This window comes from Scardinius erythrophthalmus (genome assembly GCF_964197995.2).
Source record: "Scardinius erythrophthalmus genome assembly, chromosome: 9".
Lineage (NCBI taxonomy): Eukaryota > Metazoa > Chordata > Actinopteri > Cypriniformes > Leuciscidae > Scardinius > Scardinius erythrophthalmus.
In genome coordinates this window covers 4,152,719-4,167,422 of record NC_138229.1, presented here as the reverse complement: position 1 = coordinate 4,167,422, position 14,704 = coordinate 4,152,719, and the positions used below count along the sequence as shown (strand labels likewise).

Below are 14,704 nucleotides of genomic sequence, written 5' to 3'. Positions count from 1 at the left end.
CAACACAACACAACACATACCATAACATAACATAACAACATAAAACAACACATGACAACATAGCACAACACACAACACACACCACACCACAACACAACATAACATAACATAAAATATAACAAAATTTGAATTGAATGCAAACCACTTTGAGGGCACAAACACAGCAAGATGAGACAACACAATAAAAAACCTACAACATTCAAATGAACAAAGTGAGACATCATTGGTCCCACAATAACATACCACATTACATAAAAGCAACATTCCTCAACACTGACGTTCACAGAATCCACCAGACAACACAAACACGGCTCCTGGATCCATTCAGAATACTTTTCTATTGACCTGTCCCTGAAGAAACATTGACTCAGGCCCTGAAATCCCAACGTGATTAATGATCCACATCGAGCATCAAACGCCCGTCAGACACTGGACATCAGTCAGTGTAACACTGCACAGCGAGACGCTTGCTACACACTCACGGACGCTGAGAGCGTCATGTGGTCAGACACACACCTCCATAAATCACATCCACCCAAACACCATTAGTTACTTTAAGATATATGATAACAAGAAATTAATCTGCATAAAAAGAATTTGATCATAAATGAAGGAAAATCAGACAGTGTGATTTGTTCATTCACTCTCTATAACCTAATTTCCGGAGTTGTTTTCCAGTGCCAGCGCTAACAAAGAGATTTGCTCCCATTTGGATGGCGTATCTGGTTTCCATGAGGACAGCTGGGATTTGCTGGAACACAGAGGAGCTTTACTTCCGGAAGATCAGGATACAGTTCTCAGTCCTGGCAATCCGCATTCTCCCAATGCATCAACTAAACTAGACATCAACAGCCATGTTTTGCTTTGTTACACCACCATTCAAAAGGTTGGGGTCAGATTGTTTTAGTTTTTTAAAGTCCTCCTGTCGTCAATAATTTAAATAATATACCAAAATTACATATTTAAATGTTTTTCCTGTAAAAAAAATGTTTTTAGAATAGAAAAGTTTAGAAGACCAGCTTTTATTTGAAATATAAATCTTTTATAAAATTATGAGTGTCTTTACTGTCACTTTTGATTAATAGAATGCATCCTTCCTGAATTAAAGTATTAATTTATTTTTTATCTTATGTTTTTTTCAATTAAATATGTTTTTTTTTTCATGCCTTAAAATAGCTTGAATGTAACTCTACACACTTGCTTCATTTAGTATATGTGACCCTGGACCACAAAACCAGTCTAATGAGTCAATTTTCTAAAACTGAGATTTATAAATCATCAGAAAAGCTGAATAAATAAGGTTTCCATTGATGTGTGGTTTGTTAGGATAGGACAATATTTGGCCGAGATACAACTATTGAACATCTGGAATCTGAGGGTGCAAAAAAATCGAAACATTGAGAAAATCTCCTTTAAAGTTGTCCATTTATGTTCACGATATTGTTGCATTCACTCACAAAAATAATTTTTTATACATTTATACAGGAAGAAAATTAAAAAAATATCTTTATGGATCATGATCTTTACTTAATATCCTAATGATTTTTGGCATAAAAGAAAAATCGATAATTTTGACCCATAGAATGTATTGTTGGCTATTGCCGCAAATATACCCGTGCGACTTATGACTGCATGGTTTTGTGATGCAGGGTCACATGATGAATATGCAAATTAGCCTCCGCCTCCACTCACTCACACCAGCTCGGATTACCTGATCCACTCGGTCAACTTTACTGTAGTAAACGCTGCATAATGGCCAGTGGAAATACTGGTTTAATTCAGCCAATATATGTTTAAACCAGAAAGTGATTCAGAAGAAGAGGAAGAGTGAATTATACAGGCTCGTCTACAGGTCAATGTATCAGAATACTAATGCGTTTTATGTATCGCTCTCTACGATGTTGAACACACAACGGTAATTGATATGATCTACTTTATCAAACAGCTAATAATGTGTTGCTAATGCTACACAAACCATGTTCCCGTTCGGCATCCTTAGAAATGCTTTAAGCATCATAGAAAGTCAGTGGAGAAAAGCATCATAACATAGTAATATACATCATATACATAATTCACCTGCTATATCGCTATATATTATTTACCCAATTTTTCTTGTGCTCAGACTTTCCTTGGGACACTGCCGTTCAAAGGAGAAAATACTCGGAGAATATGGTTTTACCTATGCATTTAGAAATGCATATTGCCAATGTTTTTGTAAGTTATTGTATTCTAATATCCAAGGATGAATACATTTGTTTTCATTTTACAAAGAAAATAATAGAAAATTGATCACTTTCGACTTTGTATCTGTAATTACAATAGCTGTTCTGTGGTTGTCGATTAACTAGGCTAATACATTTTCACGTACATTAGAATTAAAATGTAGTGTTCTGGTGTTTATTATTACCTATCCTAACATTACAGATCCATTTATTCTTAGATTTGATATAGCTTATTGAAATTATATGCACATAATGCATGAGCGGTCAGAATGACTGCTATGGCCATTATAGAATTCCGGTAGTTCTAGTGTTAACACACGTCTATTATTGTGTGGTATCATCAATTTCACATGCTAAATGGCATATAAACCCGAACAAATTCCCTGCGTAAGTGTGCGGCTCCTAAACAGATCAAGCTGCTTTTCTTTCATTTTCTCATTCGTCTACTGTAATGTTAAGCCGTTAAGTGTCTTTGTTTGGCTTGTTCACCTGCGCAGAGCATCTCTGGTTGGTTTGGCATAACAAGAAATCTATTCTAAATGCTTATGGATGCAACAGCCATCCATGCTTGAACTTATCTGACTCGAAAATCACAATGTATTAACTGGCTCTTCCAAGTGAATGAAAACAGCGCTCAGAACGCATAATCATAAGGATAATACAATTACAGCGGAGGCCGGCAGCATGACGATGAATCAGACGTCTAATCAACACGTAGTAAGAGTCGTTCGCAAGCACCTGAGATGGAAAACAACTATACTAAGAAAAGAAATCAATAAAACGGCAATTGCAAACTCACTTTGCAACAGCGGAAGCTTTAATTTCTACAAATAATATTGTCTATTATTATAGAAATAATAATATTTTATTGTCTATTTCTTTAGAAAACCATTTATGTACCAAAACATTGACCCGAGGAACCAACAATGAAGCTCAAGGTTACTGTAATGAGAGTTGTTTTAGGGAAAATGAATCATTTGTAGATTCAGGCAAAGCTAAACGATCTCAATAACTCGTTTTCTAAGACGAGGTCATTTACAGGAATGAACGGAGCGCTTTATGTTTAAGTAGATTGAGTTCTCAGTGCGTGTCGTGAATGCGAAGGTTGTTTTTTCTACAGGAGCTGAACAGAAATTTAACAAGGGCATGTATCTGTACAGCATTGGTCTAATTGTATAGTGCAGACAAATTACCAATCACAAGCTCATAATTATGCAAATTTGATCCACCTGATCCACCGCATCTTACCTGATAAAAGACTGAAGTGCTTTATTAACTAAGAGGTTATTCTCTCAGATCCGGAGGGATCAAGAGTTATTGATGAACAACAGGAGTCTCACGTGTGTTTAATGAACAAACTATTTTCCAAGTCAAATAAGGTGCTTTACCACGGGGAACGTTTAAACTCACATTGATAATCGAAAGTGTCCCAAAGCAAAAGACTCTTAATGTCTTCCTGTTTCTTTTGAATGGGAAGCTGATTATCACACTAAAAGCATAATAAGTATCAATAACGTAAATTATTAAGGGATTTAAAGTGGCACCGAGCAGTCAGTGTTAATTACGACCAACTTTTGTCTTGAAACAAATTAATTAATTTATTTTCTGTCATTGTGAGAATGACAGCTTCTGTTATGGCTGGGTGACATAGCTAAACAAATTAAACTATAAATCCCACAATAACAATGCATTTTCTTATGTTTTATGTATGTCAAAGATTTTTTTAATGTTTTTGAAAGAAGTCTCTTCTACTCAACACGATTAAAATACAGTAAAAACAATTATATTGTGAAATATTATTACAATTTAAAATAACTGTTTTTTATTTAATATATGTCACTGATTTCTGAAGGATCACTTCTAATATGCCGATTTGCTGCTCAAGAAACATTTCTGATTATTATTAATGTTAAAAATGTTAATGTTAATGACATTAATGTTAATGTTATAAAACAAATTTTTTGCTGATTAATATTTTTGTGGGAACTGTTTTTTTTTCAGGATTCTTTGATCAGTTGAAAAGTTCAAAAGAACAGCTTTTATTTGAAATATAAATCTTTTATAAAGTTATGAATGTCTTTACTGTCACTATTTAATGCATCCTTCCTGAATTAAAATATTAATTTATTTTAAAAAAAAAAAATCTTACTGACCCCAAACTTTTGAACAGTAGTGTATATTTTTTACCAAAAGCATGAAAAAAAGCAAAAATGTCAAGATTTTGTGAATAATGACAATCAAATAATTGAATCTTAAATATTGAGAAATATATTGAATACATTTACTAAACCAAAAACATGAATATAAATCAAACCCATAAACTCAAGTCATTTATGCTACTAATGAGACTCCTGAAGTGAATACTGTTCTCAAAAACATCAAAACTTAATGAGAGCAAAATGAGTCAATCATTTTGATAGTTTCTCAGAAAAAAACTGTAAATTGTAATTGTATATCAGCTATTTTGTCAACGTTTAGAAGTACATTAGCATACAGCTGATCTCCAATACTGCATTAATATCATCACAATGTTGCTTAATTATATTGTCAGCAAAATCATGCAGAAATGACATACATCGGCATATTTCCATACAGTGTACGAGCCGCATCCATCCACAGTGTTTCAGAGCCTCATCGACTGACAGAGGTTTTGACACTGAGCTTTAATTACAGACAAAAGTGTGACTTCGCCATCAGATCTCCACTTGAGCCTGTCTGGACCTTGACAAGACAACAGTCAACACGTTTGAGATCAATTTATCAGTGTTAAAGTCCCCATCTGCTCTCTGCAGCGGTCTGCGCCCATAGCACAGGAAAATCAGAAAGGAAATGTATGTAATGTCATCCGTTAGACTTAAAAGAAAAGATCTGGTCACTTAAAGGGGACCTATGAAACCCCTTTTCACAAGATGTAATATAAGTCTGTTGAGTTTCAGCTCAAAATACCCCACAGATCATGTCTTACTCCATGCTCAAAATGGCTCTTTTTGGGTGGAAGCAAAAACACTCTGTTTTGGTGTGTGTATCTTTAAATGCAAATGAGCTGCTGCTCTCCGCCCCCCTTTCCAGAAGAGGGCTGTGCCTTTACAGCTCGTGCCTCGGACACTCCAGCAACAACCTAACAGGAGAAACGGTATGGGGCCGTTTCCACAGAACTCTTTTTTTTATCTCCATTATTCTCTATGTAAACATGCACTATGGACCTTGTGTTTTTTGTCTTACCTTCACAGCCATTCACACAGAGAACCCTATCTTACACTCGGCGCAATGCAGCGCCAAGCGTGATGCAAGTGTTTTTTGCTAGTTTCAGCCCGACGCAGTTATCATTTTTACGTCCTGCGCCTCGTTTTTTAAATAGCAAATGCATTTGTGCGCCCATGGAGGTGCTGCTCTGAAAACGAGGTGTGTTCTGGCGCATTGCTATCTTGAGGCAACAGAAATAGACTGAGTCATTGACCAACTGAACCCTGGCCTAAAGTCAATGGCAAAATATATATTTTTTGTTATTTAAAGAGCGCGTTAGTAATGTGCGCCTATAGGCGGGGCCACAACACACGCACACTCTGCTTATTAAACACACAGGGACGCACAGGAGCACACAAACATGCCAAATATTTTACTTAAAAGGATTACAATGTAAAAGATTATTATTGTGTACATAAAGATATGGTGAATCCGGCTTGTCCCGTAGATGTTCTGCTTGCGCACTTTTACCTCACGCACGAGCAGATCCGTTTGCGCTCTGGAGACGCGTGCGGTCTTTCCACTATCAAAAATAAATATAGAAATAGCGGATCCATCATGGCACGAGCGCAACTGGCATTTAAAGGGAATGGGAGATGAGACTTTGATTGGTTTAACGCACTTAAATCCCAAAACACACCCATTACTCATTAAGAGAATAGGGATAACACTTTTAGACCATGCGCCAGGCGCGCCGACCATTTTTCCCGTCGTTAAACTAGCAAAAGTGGATTCGGACTTTAAGTGAACTCGCTTTAGACCATGCGCTTCGATCGTTAAAATAGGGCCCACAATGTGTCTTTGCATCTAAAAATGAGAGACGTGGGCAGAGGAAAATGTAAGATGTGGACTAGAGACACGTTTTTTAAAAGTTCAACTTCTTTTAACTTGAGAGCAAAGTTTTTAGAGCGCTGTAAGATGCGAGACGCAAGCTCAGCGGTCAAACACATCCGTCCAGCGCATTTACATAGAAAAGTAGCGCAGTGGATTGAACAAACGCATTCCTGTGTTAATTAATACAGCCAAAACATTTTGATTGTTTATCACGTAGATGAGACATTCTTGTGTTTCCACTAGCTGCTCTAGAGAGGAGATACACATGGCGGACTGTGTACGGCTCACTCAGGGGAGGAGCTAGGCTAATATGTGGTGGGCGGGGCCTCTTGCATTGTGATGTCACAAAGCACAGAAAACGTAAACGTTTTGAGACAGATTGTTATTAAAAGGCGATATAAAACAAGAAATGGGTGGATTTGTACCATTATAAGATGGTTGTGTACATACACTGCCAACACACATTTATGATTATAACAGGTCCCCTTGAACTGAAAAGTCTATTAAACCTTCTGATGTATAAAAGAGCAAGATCTGAGTGTTTTGGCTCGGTAGACTCATGGTTCGTGCCAGCTGAGATTGGCACATCTCCGCACCTTTCATGTCCTCTATTTCTATTAAGATATCCGCAGTCCATTTGTGTCAACCTGGAGAATAACCCTCCACTTTCCCTGATACTCACGTTCATATTTCATTCAGATTCATATTTCATTCAGTTAATGCCTGTGTGCAGTTCTGTTACACACCAGTGTGAATGTAGCGTACACTAATTTAAAAACATTTTAAGATTGTATATTTAACTATGAAAGCTCATTCCCTCCACATAAGAAAATCCCCCCCCACTCCTGATGTTCATGCTTTGGTAAATCATAATTATGGCATTAAAAGTCAATATTACAAAAAAAAAAAGTATGAGAAATGCATAACCATGAGACGAAAATGATAATTATGAGAAAAAAGGACACAATTATGACAGGCTAAGTCTTAATTATGAGATAAAAAGACAAAAGTTATAAGATAAAATCATAATTATGCCATTAATTAAGCCATTAAGTCAAAATTGTGAAATAAAAAAGAAACAATGTCATAATTGACAAAAAACATAACTAAGACTGTTATAAATTTCAGCTGTCATAATGTCATAATTATGACTTTTTATGTCATCATTTCTACTTTCTATCATAATTAGCACTTTTTAATATCTCAATTTCAACCTATTATTTCATAATTATTATATATCATAATAATAAATCACCAAAGCATGTTTTTTTTTTCTTGCGTAGAGGAAATGGGCTTTCATAATTAACAGGTATGATATATATGGCGAAACTGATTTCACCAAGTGCAACATGTTCCTGGATCATCCAATCAGATTTGAGAGACAAGTTTGTGTCAAGTTAAGTCTTTCAGCCAGGGTTAGGTGTGTCTACATCAGTGTTATACACATATCATTTCCCTCTGATTTAGGGATAAAGTAGGGTTAGGACAAAACTTTTGGACAGGAATGTTGTTCCAGGATCAACAAAATATGTATGTCTTACTTGGCAAAATCACAGTGGCTGATATGGAGCTCTGTGTATACGCATTTGATGGGATTTCGAGTATATTTGTGAGCTTGTTGACGTACCTCTTCCCACTGGTGAATGTAGCGGATCAGCCGAGAGAGACGCAGCAGCCTCAGCAAGCTCAGGATCTTAGTGAAACGCACAATCCTCAGGGCTCGTGCCGTCTTGTACACCTCTGAGTCTATGCCCTTCTCCACGATCAGGAAGATATAATCCACCGGGATGGAAGAGACAAAGTCCACCACGAACCAGGTCTTCAGGTACTTCTTCTTGATGGTCTTGGGGTCCAGGATGATGTCGGAATTGTCCTCGATAATGATGCCCGTGCGGAAGTTGAGCACCAGGTCCATGAGGAAGAAGGTGTCGGAGATCACGTTGAAGATGATCCACGGGGTGGTGGTCTCTTCTTTGAAGAAGGTGATGCCCACAGGAATAATGATCAGGTTGCCCACCATGAAGAGAAGCATGGTGAAGTCCCAGTAGAACCTGCAAGAGAGACCGGAGAGACTTTATCTAGCGCCAGTTCACCCTGCGATTTCACTACTGAACATGTGTAAACGCTGCGTTGATGTTCTTGTATAATTAGACTGTGTTTTCCTGCACAAAACTATTACAATATTAATCCGGATTCACTCATAATCCCATTTTGCAAGCATCATGTAAATGCATAAACTGTTTGCAATGACGAGACACTAAGAAAACTCAAAAAGACAGCTGGCATATGAATGTATACATTGAATTTTTGGTAATGAGTTATGCATTAACTAATATTAATATGAGCAATGCATTTGGATAACACTTTATTTTGGAACGCTTTAGATATTCTACTAACTATAAGTAACTTTGCAGCTAAATGTCAACTAGCAGTGATTAGATTATTAATAACTTAATATCTGCAGACACTTTATTTTAATGCTCCTCAACAGACATTCTACTAACTATATGCCAACTTATTCTACTAACCTGAACACCTAATCCAAACCTATCTGTCTACTAATACTCTAATAACTGCTAGTTGACATGTACTGCATTTGCAAGTTACTATCAAACTTGGGACTATCAAAATAAAGTGTAACCTGGGGTTATAGTAGGTATTAATATGTTTGTTAAAATTAGTTAATAAAAGTACAACTATTCATTGTAAGTTCATGTCAGCTCAAGTCCATGATTATTATATTAACATACAACTTTAGATTTTAATAACGTATTAGTAAATGATGAAATGAACATTAACTAAGATTAATAAATGCCTTAGAAGTATTTTCATTGTTAGTTCACATTAACTAACGCAGTCAATGTTAACAAATTCCAATGCATTACTGAAAGCTTGAAAGTCAAGCTACTGAAAAAAAAATATTTGGAGCGAGGAGGACTTTAAACATTTAAAGAAACATCACGGCCTGCATTTGTGAGATTCTCATGGCCTACATTTTGCAGTTCATGTGTGTTTCGGTTTAAGAACATGCATGAGAATTAATGAGTCGGTTAATTTCCTGTTTATTCTGATTGTCATTTAAATGCATAGAGAAATATTCTGATAGCTTCCAATCCAATAAGTCTAATGACATTAAACATTTCTAATGTGAATATTATACATTCATTAAATAATGAATATAATTATTCCTGTGTTGTGAGGATTATAATGCTTTCAGCATGCATGTCACCCACATTAAACAGGTTTTGTTCTGCACACTATAAATCAATAACATGAGCACTGCAATGCATTATAACACGAGAAAGCTTTATATTGACCTTGTAAAGAGGGCTAGAGTGCCGAAAACCTCACAAGACCCTTGATATTTGAGTCTCAAACGGCTGTGACGGGTGAGAGTCAATTCCTGAAGGTCTGAAATAAAGCATGGAGCGGATATGATCGGTTTCCACGTGGTGCTGCACACGTGTGCAACTCAAGGTCACAGCAGAGCGCTAAGGTGCATGCTGACTCATAACTGGAGACTGATGCAACAATGGCCGTCTCTTTATGCGAGGTTTGCACAGCTGATCGTCTCTAAGAACTGTCGAGGGTCTTTGATATGTCAAGATGACATTTGAAAGGAGTGGGAGTGCTGAAAAAGATATGCATCAGTTTCAGGTTTTTCTAGGCAGATGATGCAAAATGATGAGGATGTGTGCACGTTTTTGCATGCAACCTCATGCAAAGATTGCATGCACGCACATTTTCATCATTAACAGCAGCGATCTACAGACATTATGACCCAAACAAAGTCTCAATTAAAGCACATAATGCATTGCAACAGCTCATCTCCAGCTCAGGTTCTAGGGCCTCTGATGATTTACATCCCACATAATCATTTAAAGTTACAATAAATAATACTTATGCATGTTGCATAAATGACAGACTAAAATGTGAAATGTACATGAACCCTGAGCAATGCAAACATTGTTTCATTAGATGCAAATCACAGACTGAGTGTGTCGCTGTCCACTTAGAGAGGTGCTGAAATAGTTCCTCGCTGATACATGACAACATGACCAACTCTCTGCAGAACAACACTCGACTGAAAGTTTTGCACACGCCTAAATTGTATTTATTGCTTCAATATTTTAAAACCTATCAGTAACACTTGACATATGTGCATTATGTGACCATGAGGCAATCAGATTATCTCAGAATGAATGTAAATATGTTCAAATCTAATGCAGCATATCGTCTAGACAAAACTGCTTATGTGCTTCAGTGTATTTGGTGTCACATTGTTATGGTTTTCTCGTCAACCAAATTTGATCTAGTCGGATAAAAAAATAAATCTAACTCAGCATGAAAACTACCGGACGACAAATGCTTAGTCTAAAATCACAATGCTATTGCTTTTTTTGTTTTTGTTTTTATAACCGTAAGAATAGCCTGGATAGATACCTCAGTTTCATGAGAGAATAATATAATACTCAAGTGTTCAGGTTTGGCTGCTTTTGAGGGCCAGATTGTACAAGGGTCTTCACAAACATAGCAAAATCTGTTAAAAACTGACTAGTGAGGACAAATGAAGTATTTGAAAGGGTCATAAATCAGTCAAATCATGCTTAGCTTTAAATCTACCCAACACGTTTGTGTGAGGGGTTCGGGGGTCTGAGACCACTAATATAAAAATGTATTCATTAATATTAATCTGAGAATGCATCTGTTGCTTTAATGACAGCAGTACTGAAGCTGACATAAACAAAACCTGATGATCATGTCACTAATTATGCAGGATCTTGCTAACAATAAGGTTTCATGTGTTATGAACTAACAATAAACAATAATCAGTTTAAGGTACCGTGAACTAAAACGAACATGATTTTGTATCATCAAAGGTTAATCAGTGCTGTAAAAATGTGTTGTGCATTGTTAGTAGCCTATGCATTAACCAGTGAGTGAGACCTTATTATTAAGCATGACCAATATCTGTTATTATTATGCACAATTTTCCCAAATCCTCAAATGCAAGCGAAAGAAAAAGCATGCAGCCTACACTTTTTGGATCCCATGCTCAGTCGCTGTTGGTCAACAACATGTCCAAAGTTTCTCTCACCTGAAGTCGCTGTACGGGTGAATGATCCAGTTTCCCGCCGATTTCACGCGCTCCTGCTCCTTCTCCACCGCCTTCTGGCTGCCGTACATGCGCAGGGAGAATTTATTGACCCCGGGCTGCAACATGCTACTGAACTGCCTCTGCATGAAGCTCGTCTGGCTGTCCCGGCTGTCCCGGGTCTCGGTGTCCTCCTGACCTCCATCCTCGGATTTGAGGAACGTCACCGAGTTGCGGGGCTGCTGCGCGCCGTGGATCGAAGACGAGGCTTTCCTGCTGGGAGTGTTGGAAAAGGACACTTTGGAATCCTTCTTCTCCGGGAACCCGGGGTTGTTCGAGGCGTCCTGCCCCTGCGTGCTGGTTCCGTCAACGCTGGTCGTTGAATTGCACGCCGTCCGCTTAAACCCGTCCGTCTTGGACATGATGGACCGGAGGCTCCCGGTGCCGGAGTCCCGCCTGCACTCCCCGTTCTTGTTGCATTTCATGCTGGAAAGCGGTGCTGGGGGATTGCCGTCGGCTTCGGCTGCATTACAAGGCTCTACCGTCACGGTGGCCACTACGGTAGACGCTTTGCCTCCTCCTCCTCCGCCCTTAACGGTGTCGTGGCGACCCGCAGAAGAAGCAGCAGCATCACCCGGGCGCGCATCAGTGGAAGTGGACGCGCTCCTGGACGCGCCTCCTCCCCCTCCTCCTCCTCCTCCTCCTCCTCCTTTAATCTGCTGTGCGCTCCCTCCTCCACCTGCTCTCCTCAGTCGCGGATGCTGAAACTTGGATTCCTCCTCCCCATCTTCCGTCTCCTCCGTGGCGACGTGGTTGGGTTTCGGGTTCGAGCCAGAGGCGGCATCCGAGTTGGACTCCAGGCAACTCTTAGCGGTGCTTTTCCCGGCGCAGTGATACGCCGGCGCGCTCTTATGGGCCGCTTTCTTCGTCATGGCAACATCCGAACCGGGCGAGAGCTCATTCCGGTCCATGTCATTCACAGGATCAGATTTGGCCTGTAATTATCTTTGCGGGAAACCAATCAGCAGGGATGATGGGAGAGAGAGAGAAAGAGAGAGAGAGAGATAGAGTGAGACCTACGTGATTTCTTTGCCAACAAAATGAAACAGCTTTTAGTTTATTAACTGTTTGTTGGGTCACTCTCTGAGTCTGAGCGCATTTCCATTTCAATAAGTTGGATTTTAAACACTCTAACAGAGAGGCTAAACAGTGTTGCATCGCGTAATTTTAAGCTATATTGTCAAATAATATCTAATGATATAGTATGTCTTATTGAAAGTTATTCAGCTTATTCAGGCATTGCGCTCAAGGTCATGACATATAATAACATATAAATGTAAAACACGTGACAAACAAATACATGGCTTCACGCGCTTCCTAAAATGATGATGTCATTATGGCAACTGCGCATTATTTAATAACACGATTTGCATATAGTCACACTTTAAATGTTTTAATTTAAATATAGAACTTAAAAACGATGAAAACAATGCATTACTAAAATTAGCAGTATATAAGAGGCAGATGTTGGAAACATCCTCCTAACGAAAAAAAAATGTTAATGATTCGCTGATGTTTTAACATGCACATAATAGCATGATAAATGTGTGAGTCTCATTCTTTATTCACGCATACGAGCACGTTTCGTTTATATTCATTCGTTGTCTTCACAGTCCTGCTGACTTGATGAAGTGATCAGTCATAAGTCTATTGTGCTCATCCAGAAATCTGTAAATGACTAAGGTCACGTGCATAAACAGATGGCTGGAATATTTAAAGCTACTATTGTCGCATAAACAGTCTGGCACTTTTGCAGTCTAAAAATGCAGATGTCGTCATCATGGCGTTATGATGTCACATCGGTAGAGGATGCGCTCAATGACAGGCAACAGTGCGATCAGAGTCAGACTGATGTGTGGCGCCACCTACCGGCACACACACTGAACTACAGCAGATCATTGTAGACAACCACTGGGGTCACTCAGTTTTAAACACCTGTTGAATCTCTTCAGAATTAGAGATGGAGAGATATATACAGAGAGATCCCATAGAGAGAGACAAAAACACTCGAGCTGAGACAGTCTTCAACTAATAATGCAGCAATAATATCAAACATATCCTGTTGATGCTAGCTGCAATGATGGACATCAAAGTGTTACAAGTAATCTGATGATGGGGATTTAAAAAAAAAGACTGACTCCACATTTTTGTAACAAATTATATTATCAGCATAATAATTTGAGAATGTTATATGCTTGAGAGCTATAATAGAATTCAGTACTGTTATATCTAGATTTATGGTTAAATCAGCACTAAATAACAAATAAAAATAAAAATCTAACATCACATATTTTAGATTATATTAACGTAAAATAAGTGACAAACAAATACATAGCATCATGCGCTTCCTACAATGATGATTATGAATATCATTATGGTAACTGCATATTACTTAATAACAAGGTTTGCATATAATGTTTTAATAATACAATAACAGAAGCAAAATAAAATTTGTTGGTTTAGTGATCTAGAAATGCTGACTTTTGACTTAGAATAATTTCTTAGTTAAATGAGGGGGGAAAAAATCCCAGATCTGTGTGCTCTCTGCTTTCATAGTAGACATATTCCTAACATTTACATCACAAGAGAAAGCTGATCTGTGAGAACTGCATCTGTTCCTGAGCACTTCCACGATCATTGATCAGAAAGCAAGTCATCTTCCTCCTTGAACATCACTGATGCGGAGCTAGAAGACATGAGGCTCACAGAAGTCCTGCAGACTAGCAGATCTTACCTTGTTATCCCTGACGCTGACGTGGAACTGAAGCCAGCCAATGCAGAGACTGAAGCGTACCTTGAGAACAGAGCCTGGAGCAATGACATTGAAAGGTTGTCTCAGCGCAGCGGAGAGAGAGAGAGGTGGGACTCTTCAGTGATGGAGCGTTTGACCTCTGGAGGTCAGTGAGGTCGCCATGCTCCCGAACACACACTCTGCTGGTTAACCTGAGCAGCTCCGCATGAACCTCTCTTATATCTCTCGCTCACTCTCGCTCTCTGCAGAACAGAATGCCGGCACTCACTTCCTGGTATGACACATTTAAGGATGATGCTTTGGGCTTCATTTGCATAAAAGGCAAAGTTCCAAGAAAGGAGAAGATCTGTGGATTGATCCTGGAAGCTTCCCAAACTCAGGAGATCACCAGTTATTTTTTTTCCAGATCATTTTTATAGGCATTGCAAGGCAAGAAAAGGCAATTAGCTGAGCATAACAAGAAAAACACATTCACTGGGATATTTCGCTGATATTTCT

General features: G+C 38.4%; 1 protein-coding gene across 1 annotated transcript in view; it reads right to left on the bottom strand.

Annotated features, from left to right (window-relative positions):
- The window catches only part of LOC308695818 (potassium/sodium hyperpolarization-activated cyclic nucleotide-gated channel 2), a gene marked incomplete at both ends in the record, with an annotated part of 63,745 nt that extends 51,380 nt beyond the window's left edge, over positions 1–12,365 (bottom strand). Inside the window, 2 exons of the mRNA XM_081374039.1 lie at positions 7,927–8,350; positions 11,398–12,365. Coding sequence (XP_081230165.1) covers positions 7,927–8,350; positions 11,398–12,365 — 1,392 coding nt within the window. The remainder of the gene's footprint in view (positions 1–7,926; positions 8,351–11,397) is intronic.
- Positions 12,366–14,704: the final 2,339 nt, after the last annotated feature.